We start from the raw sequence: 8,812 nt of genomic DNA on the forward strand, positions 1-8,812 counted from the left end.
ACACAGAAAACCATCTCTCTTTATGTGAATAAGTGTGGGTGTCTGACTTGAGGAACTTGCTGGGGTTGGCCTTGAGATTAGTATTAGGGTTGGCCCTACCAATTAGTTAAGGTCTACCAACTCATCATACTCATGTCCTTCTAGGGATCTTATTCATGGTGGTTGGCTCCTTTATCTCTCAAGAGTTTGGATGATGAGTCCCCTATCTCTTGGTTCTAGTGGAAAACCTTTGCATACTTGTCTATGGATTATCTACTAGGTCCTTTGTCTCACGAGAACACTCATCAACGATATAGTGCCTATATATGTAAAGATTGTCATAAAGTCTTTTTCTTTTGAGACCAGTCATGAATTGGTCATTAAGTCATAAGATATCTAGTCTCTCTCTAGGCTGCATCTCCTATGGAGATATCATATGGACGCCGGTATATTTCTCTTGAGGCTGGTCATAAATTGTTCATTAAGTGATAAGTCATCTTGTCTTTCTTTGGGCCATATGTCATATGGAGATGTATGGATTCTTGGCTCTTGCAATGTAGTTCTGCATGGTCTCTTCTTCCTCATTCTTGTATAGATGAGCTATGTGACTACATTTGGATCCTATGGGTAAGAATCTCACATCTAAAGTGTGTCCAAGACCTCATACTTAGCCTTTTCAAGTGGATCTTCTACCTAAACCATTGATCTATTTTGCTGTCAAGTCATAATTCAAACTAGAAGATCTTGGTGGGATCATCAATCCTTCCCATGACTTCGCAAACTTCTCTAGGTATTGAATAGGATCTCCAATTCTACACATTATGTGATTGCCCTTTTAGAACAGCTCGGTTAGAAGTAGTTCATGTAATTGTTTCTATACCTTTCCTTGCATTCCATGTTCTTGTTTTGAATGGAGAGGAAATGGAACTTGGTTTTGACATGGTTAAGTAGTTTCTATAATGGGCTCCTTTATGAGGTGGCACTTTCACTTGTGTTTTGTGTGTTACTCTATGTGTTACTTGCTTATGGTAGTGTAAAAGGGAAATTTCATGATTGACACAATGGTGTTTGTGATTATAGTTGGCCATGGCCAGCTTTGGGGCAAACCCAACTAGGGATTAACACTAAAAGTGTGTCTCATTTGACATGGTTTCAACAATTCCGATTGGAGAGAACGTTGATGGTCTTGGTATTTCTCCAGTCTTTAATGGAGCTTTGCCCAAAAGGCCCAAAAGAGGGGATAATTCAGTGCTCTTTTTTGTAAAATTTGTGGCTCTATTTAATAAGCATGTTTGTAAATCTAGGGCTTGGAGGATTTTGACACCTATTGTCGCTAAGGGTTCTATGATTCCTATGATGTATCTATGTTTATTTGGCTCGTATATTTGAAAATCTTTTCACTTGAGGAGGCAAATTCAAGGAAGTCTTTGCCAAAGAAGCACACTGTTGAGTGCTAGTCATTCGATGGGACCAAAGGCTAGGTGGATTCGAAGAGGTATGGTTAGATGCACTTTAATCAATTGGATTATCTCCAATAATTATCTTAGACCGAATTCACATAAAAGTGTTTCTTCCTAGTAAATGTGCATGAGGCAGGTTTGAATGGATTCAGATACATGTGTTCTCTCCATTGCAAGAAATTATTTGTTTTTTAATTTTGAGTTTTTTTGGTTTTCTTTAAATGGTTTTTTTTTTGTTGGCTCATGTCATGTCTGGCATGTTCATTGTAGAAAATGTGATTCATAAGTGATATAAAGAGTGATTTGAAAGGACATAAGTTTTACATAAAAAGGTGGAACCTACATCTTCAACAATCATGTAATCGTGTGTTCTACGTAAACAATAATACAATCAATAAACATATTTGTCTTCTTCTTCTTTGTTTGCATGTGCATCACCATGTAAAAGAGAGAGACTTAGAGAGACATGGGGTTTAGTTTTGCCCCAATTTATTCAAAATGAATTCTCTTCAAATTCAGTAACTCATATTATCAAGGCTCATTGAATTAACTAAACATCCAAGACCCATTGTGGGCTCAGATTCATTATGGTTATGCCTTTCGTTATCCTCACATACATGGAGTAGAGCTGTGGTCTCCTTCCAAGCCTCTAGGTTTGATATATGTCTGTTGATGGGCCCAATGAAGGTGGAGGGCATCCAACAAGTCCTTGATGAGATCCAATGTATGGCTGGTCGCTAGCAAGTTCTCAGCATCCAAGGATGGGTTTTGAATCCATGGTCTACTTATTGAGAACCGTGGGCTTTAGCCTTTGGTATCATCATTTCCATAGAAAAAATGATTAGTGCATGATGATAAGACCAACTTAATGTTGGAGACGATGTTCTAGAGTGTTGCACTCGGGTGCATGTCAACTCAAAAATTATTGAGAAAGATCAATCTTTCTACTAAAGCAACTCAAAAAGAAGAAATCTAGTAGATATGAAAGTTTAATACAAAATACTTTACATGTTGATATTTTTCATGCTACACAATGCCCATTGAAATTAGCGCATTTATTTGTGGATACCCTGTAAAAAAGCAAGAAAAAAATTAAGAACTTGAAAGCTTGGGTGATCTTATTGTAGTATTGGAAAAACGAGGCTGCCCAAATGAAGGAGCAGCTAAGCTTCATGGAAGAAAAACATAGGTACAAAACATAGGGACACATGGATGGTATTTTTGCTTCATTTGCGTACATTACATGCATGTATGCATTTACTCTGTAGATTGAGGTGTTTTTACTATAAATGGGTGATTAAATCTATCTTTTTTTTTCTTTTTTTTTTTGGGGGGGGGGGGGGGGGCGGTTGGTGGGGTGTGTGTTTGTTTTGCAGAAATTTGTTTGGCGAAAATCTGAGCAACTTGCAAATGAAAGAACTACAAAAGTTGGAAAGCCAACTTCAAGTTGGGATACGTAGAGTGACGGCAAGGAAGGTGAGCAATTTATAGTCCTAGGAATGAAAAAGCAGATCCTTACTGCTATATAGTGATGCAGAGAATCAATCAATAATTGCATCGCATTCATCTATGCATGCTCTAATCACAATGCCATCATTCCTTTATTCTTCTTCATGTAGTATATATATTGTTTAGGTGTATATTTCTATGTTCATTTTGCCTGCAACGTATTAGAGACTAATTCAATATTGCGTTCACAACTCTTCATTCGTGACGAAGACACAATTGCTGATGGAGCAGGTTCAAGACCTCCGTAAGAAGGTGCAAATTTTTAGTAGGATCAATTGCATTATCCTTGCATTAAATTTTGGGTAATCTCTCAGCTTTAATTCACCATTTTTCTCGTTCTTCTGCAGGAGCAACTCCTCTTACAACAAAATGAGACCTTAAGATCCAAGGTAATGCAGTAATGTAATGTATGTAATTCCTAACGTATTTTGATTAATGCATAATGTGGGTGAGTATGAAAATTAACGCGTAATGTGGGTGATTAGCAATAGTGATTATGATCTGTGACACCTAAGTTGATGTGGGTTTTTGATAAGTAAAAGCTTGCTGAGGTGTCTGCCATGCTCCAAGCACCAGCTGACGTGACAACCACCACCATGAGGAGCTCGCAGGACGTGCAGGGCTCCTCAAGTGTGAGGGACTTCTCTCTTCCGCAAAACGAGTCCAGCGCCGCCATGACTGTTGCTGCTGAATTAACCACTCTTCAGCTTGGTTTTTTTCCTGCGTAGATCATCAGGGTACCGTTCACCTTCATTTAATATCTTGAAAACCATTATTTTTAATATCTTAAGCTTAAGAAATCTCACATTGGTTTGTTGGAGAAACAAAAAATCATCTGTTTTCTTCTGCACCCTTGACTTGCAGATCATCTCTCTGATCAGCTCCTGCATATGGATAGCCTGACAGGAAATGCCTTGATACTTGCCACAATCTACTAGAGATTGCTCGTCAAATTGGGCACAGTTACTGGAAAATCATGTAAATATATATAGCCTGCAGTAAGTATTACTAGAAAAATAACAACACTCCCGTCACCCGTGTCATGTGATATATATATATATATATATATATATGTAATCATAGATATAGATATGTATGTACACCGGTTTCTATACAACCGATCTCTCTTAACTTCAAATGCAGCACCCCACGAGGCTTCATTATTGCAAGCTAATCCACCAAGATCAAACTTTGCCAAATCCGGGAAGAAAAGGTAAGTTCCAAATCCGCGAAGAAAACCAAGCCTCGATCAAGGCTCCGCTCGTAATTTTCGCCCTCTTCAATGCTTCCTTTCACGCTTGCACCCTCATTATTAAATACTTCTTGTGGTCAATGAGGTGATAGCCAAGTGGTAAAGGTGTTTGACTAGTGTGAAGAGGCCTTTATGGTTTAAAACCCCATAAGGTACATTTCATCACCATCACCTACTACTAAAAAAGTGCCTATTGTCGATATTTGATAGTAGGTCATACACTTATACCATGGGAACTTGTCTTACTAGATTTTTTTTCATAGTCATCTAGGTGTAAATAAGCACCTTAAGGTTAGCTAGTATACAAATTTTTTTTATAAAGTTAATTATATACTAGCTAACCTGAAAGTGTCCATGTATAGCCATATATCTAACAAACATGTCTGTAGTACAAATATAAGGTTTACAAGGATTACAGATAAGTTTTGAAAGGAAAGAGGTCCAAAGCTTTGTAAGAAAGCTTCAAACTGTTTATGTGCGAAAACTTTAGTGAAAAGGTCTAGACCACATTGTCATGTGTACTACAATATATCATATCGATTTCTTCTACATGGAGTCTCTCTTTCACATAGTGATAACAAACTTCAATATGCTTGGTCGTGGCATGAAAGACATGATTCTTTGAGACTGTCACATTGCGCTTTGATTATCTATCAACATTATTATGTGCATTGTAATAGATTTTTTATTTTTCGAGCTGGGGTGGTCAGAGACTAGCACGCTCATCTCTGAGACTCGAGCAAAGAAACGCTTTTGTCATTAGCTTTGTCGTCTTGGTCATGAGAATGGTATCTCTTCTACATGGAGTCTGAGTCTCTCTTTGACATAGTGACAACAGACTTCAATGTGCTTTGTAAATGGCAAAAGGGCTTGAAGGGACACAAAGATCCTTCATCAAATCTTCTCAACCATATACATTCAATTATCACAATGAATGCTACTTTGTATTCACCTTCATAGGAAAATGTTGCCACAATTGTGGTTGGTTCTTGTTTAGCCAAGATACATACAAATTTCCAAGAAAGAACGAGTTTTCAGATATGCATTGTCATGTATCATAATCGCTTGCCCAATCGAAATCATTAAAGCTTGCAGTTCTAGATCACCCTCCCTGGCATAGAACAATCCAAGATCTTGAGTGTCTTGCAAGTATCTAAAGATACATTTAACTACCTGTCAATGAAATTTGAAGGTTGTGACACACCATATCGGATGTATAGCCACCATGAGTTACATAAATGGATTAGGCATCCAACATTTTGATTATAAGTGGTTATGTCGAATCATTCACTAACATCTTATAGAGTAGTCTTACACAGGGTCTCATTGGTGTAGAAATTGGTCTACCACTTTCCATATTGAACATCTTGAGAGGAGTAGTGCTTTGATATACTTTGATTGCTTATTGACTATACCATTATCTTGTTATATGAATTTCATATCCAAATAGTAGTAAAAAAGACCAAGATCTAACATCTCAAAATTTGAGGCAAGGTGAGTCTTGTAGGCTATAATGAAATCCTCATTGGTGCCTACCACTAGCATGTCATCTATATGGAGAATAATAACAAGCGAATCTTGCTTGTCCTTTTTTAAATATGAATTGTTTTTCGTAGGACTATTTTGAAATCTTTGTCTAAACACCATATTAGGGAATATGGGAATTTTCCACAAGTTTGGGACACGTGGTCAAAAGTTTGGATTAACCATAACTTGAACACCACTAATCCAAAATGAGCGCTTTATAGCTCTTTAGATTCCATTTCTCAAGCGGTTTCCAACGATAGGTCATATGATAGGGTTTTGAGAAACTTACAAACATGTTATCCATATCCTCCTTTTTTAAGTATTCAAAAATGGGAATTGGGAAATTTTCAAATTCACTAATATGGTGTTTCTAGTCAAATAAGCATGAATCTTTTGGTACCAAGCTCTAAGAACTTGTTTCAAACCATATAAAGATTTATTAAGCTTATATAACTTCTATTTACTTTCTATTCTTGACCAATTTTGGCAAATCCAATTGATTGACTTACATAAACTTCTTTCTACAAGTCACCATTCAAGAATGTTGTTTTGATATCCAATTGATACACTTTCCATCCATCATGGGCTGCCAAAGTAATAACAAATCTGTTGGAATTAGGGTTGCAGGAAAGCACACAAAGCTTGGAGAAGAAGAAGTAAGAATGCACACAACACACAATCACTACAAGACAATGCTGCCATACACGCGCTTCATACACGCGATAAATTACGAACGCGTGTATGGTCGCGCTTGTATTTGAATAGAACCGGGCGCGTGTATTTTAGCATTTAAGTTCGCGTGTATATTTGCATTTATAAACGCGTGTATAAATGCGTTTATATACACGCAGTAATACACGCATAAATACACGGTAATATTTACGGGGTGATACTCGGTATTATACACGGGTAAATACACGCTACTACACACGGATTAATACACGCATGGCAGAGAAAAACTGAAAAAAAACTGAATTCCTTAACAAAATTAAAAACTATTTTCCTTAAACCATCTCATAGTACATTACAGTATACATCATTACACAATCCCACTACATGCATTTACAACAATGAAATATATTCAAAAATAAATCATGCATATGAGATGATAGAAATGTCATCAATTTAGAACATACAGTGACGGATTGGTTAGGGTTCGATCTCATCTTCAATAAGATCCATCCTTGTCAAACGATCAACATCAATATCCATTTGATCAATTGGTAAGGCTACGATTAAATTTATTCCACTATCGATATTCTGTACTCCATTGATAATGGTATCGATGTCCTGATCATCCTCATCAACATCACCATCATCCTCAATGGTAGGGTCATTCTCATGATCATGAGAAATGGCATGCTCATCCTCATTATCACGATCATCTCTTATTTCTTGATCATCGATCACAACATCTTCAATGGCATGTTCGACGTCATCTTCATTGCGGCTTGTTACATCCTCCATATGCTCCATATCAGTGAATGTATTATACATCACTTTGGAACGTGGTGCAATAGGGATGACGTACCACCATTTGATGTCATGCACCATTGGTAGATAGATAACCTACTCAAATACACACAGTACAGTAATTAATTAGCATATCAAAAGTCAAGGGGTACGCGAGCTTAGATATATATGTACATGAAACACATTAGTAAAAAAAATGCATACCTGCTCACATTGTTGTGGCAATACGAGCCTATCTTTCTTTGTTTGCCAGAACTTTGTAGAGTCAATAGTTACATATCCACTTGCATGGCGTTTTATCGTTGCATCAGGCCCTTTTTCCACCACGTTCATTTGCCATTTGACATCCAAAACATACACAAGGAAGCGACGAAAGTCAAGCCTAAATATGTCTTGGATTATGCCACAATAATCATCCATTTTTCCATTAGCTCCCTCAAAGCTACTAATGACACCGCAATCTTGTGTATTTCTCTTTTCATCAATTCTTTGTGTTCGAAAATGCTTGCCTTCACACCATATAGCATTGAACATAGTGCACTGGACCAAAATAGAAGCAATATTTGTGTAAGCAATGTGAATAAATATTAAAAGCAAATCACTTACAACTAATGCAAAACATTAGTTCTATGTACCTTTGACATGCATCCTCGTGCATACTCCCATTCTTCCGCCGTGATATGCAGCCCCTCGTCGCTCTCTGCTCTCTCCATTTCCTCATGCAACCAATCAACATGGATATCATTCGGAAGTGTTGCTAGATGCTTAGGGTACGCCTTCCGAGAGCCATGTTGCCTCCGAAAGAGAGCTCTTTCTGCTTGCCTTTTTGTCTTTGCATCCTCATATCTTGTAACCCATCTGCTCATCACATCACTATTAAGGATACAAGTGAAATTGAGATCATCAATCAATGTTCTGTCAATTACTTTACTCTGTCCTTTTCCTTGAGGCACAATAGAGGTCATCCTCAAGTCCTCTTCATTGCTCCATAGTCGTGGCAAAGAGCTGTCCACCTGACCAAGAAATTCTGAAATATATACAAGAGACTCTTGTATCAACCAACCCTCGGCCATGCTTCCTTCAGGCCTTGCACTTTGCCTCACAAAGTCTTTTAAGGTCTTCATGAAGCGCTCTAGGAAGAACATCCAACGTGCATGCACCGTACCACATAAAGCAATTTCGTCCACTAAATGCACAATGAGATGTAGTTGACTTGTGAGAATGGTTCGCGGAAAAGTCTCCTCTACCAAACAAACCACCTCCACTGCCATAACACGCACATCATCCAACGTGGCTGGATCAATTGCTTTGGAACTAACATATCTGAAAAATAAATAAATAGTACGTTATACCTCATGCACGTTCATTTTGCAAGGTATAATGAAGGGTGATCTGAGCATGGGTTTTACATACCTCACAAGCTCGCCCATCTTATAAATACATTTTTTCAAACTCTTATTCGCACAATGGTCGATGCTAGTAGGTAGTATGAACTGCGCACATAAGAGCACATTTATGGTTTATGGCATTACAAAATTTAATTTCAACGTACGTACAAGACTTGGAAAACACTTACTTGAAGCATCTTGTGCCAATCGTGGGACTTCAACCC

General features: G+C 37.7%; 1 protein-coding gene across 8 annotated transcripts in view; it reads left to right on the forward strand.

Annotated features, from left to right (window-relative positions):
* LOC147623347 (MADS-box transcription factor 23-like) overlaps positions 1 to 4,976 on the forward strand; it is a 44,478-nt gene extending 39,502 nt beyond the window's left edge. The window contains exons 3-8 of one of the 8 annotated variants that reach the window (XM_086821489.1): positions 2,567 to 2,628; positions 2,816 to 2,915; positions 3,180 to 3,200; positions 3,296 to 3,337; positions 3,491 to 3,685; positions 3,813 to 4,974. In XM_086821489.1, coding sequence (XP_086677615.1) covers positions 2,567 to 2,628; positions 2,816 to 2,915; positions 3,180 to 3,200; positions 3,296 to 3,337; positions 3,491 to 3,676 — 411 coding nt within the window. In that variant the 3' untranslated portion in view covers positions 3,677 to 3,685; positions 3,813 to 4,974. Of the gene's footprint in view, positions 1 to 2,566; positions 2,629 to 2,815; positions 2,916 to 3,158; positions 3,201 to 3,295; positions 3,338 to 3,484; positions 3,686 to 3,812 lie in introns of those variants that run through there. The other 7 variants (XM_086821488.1, XM_086821491.1, XM_086821490.1 and 4 more) reach the window with 7 other exon arrangements.
* Positions 4,977 to 8,812: the final 3,836 nt, after the last annotated feature.

This window comes from Cibotium barometz, chromosome 27 (assembly GCF_041138505.1).
Source record: "Cibotium barometz isolate CiBa-2024 chromosome 27, ASM4113850v1, whole genome shotgun sequence".
Classification (NCBI taxonomy): Eukaryota; Viridiplantae; Streptophyta; class Polypodiopsida; order Cyatheales; family Cibotiaceae; genus Cibotium; species Cibotium barometz.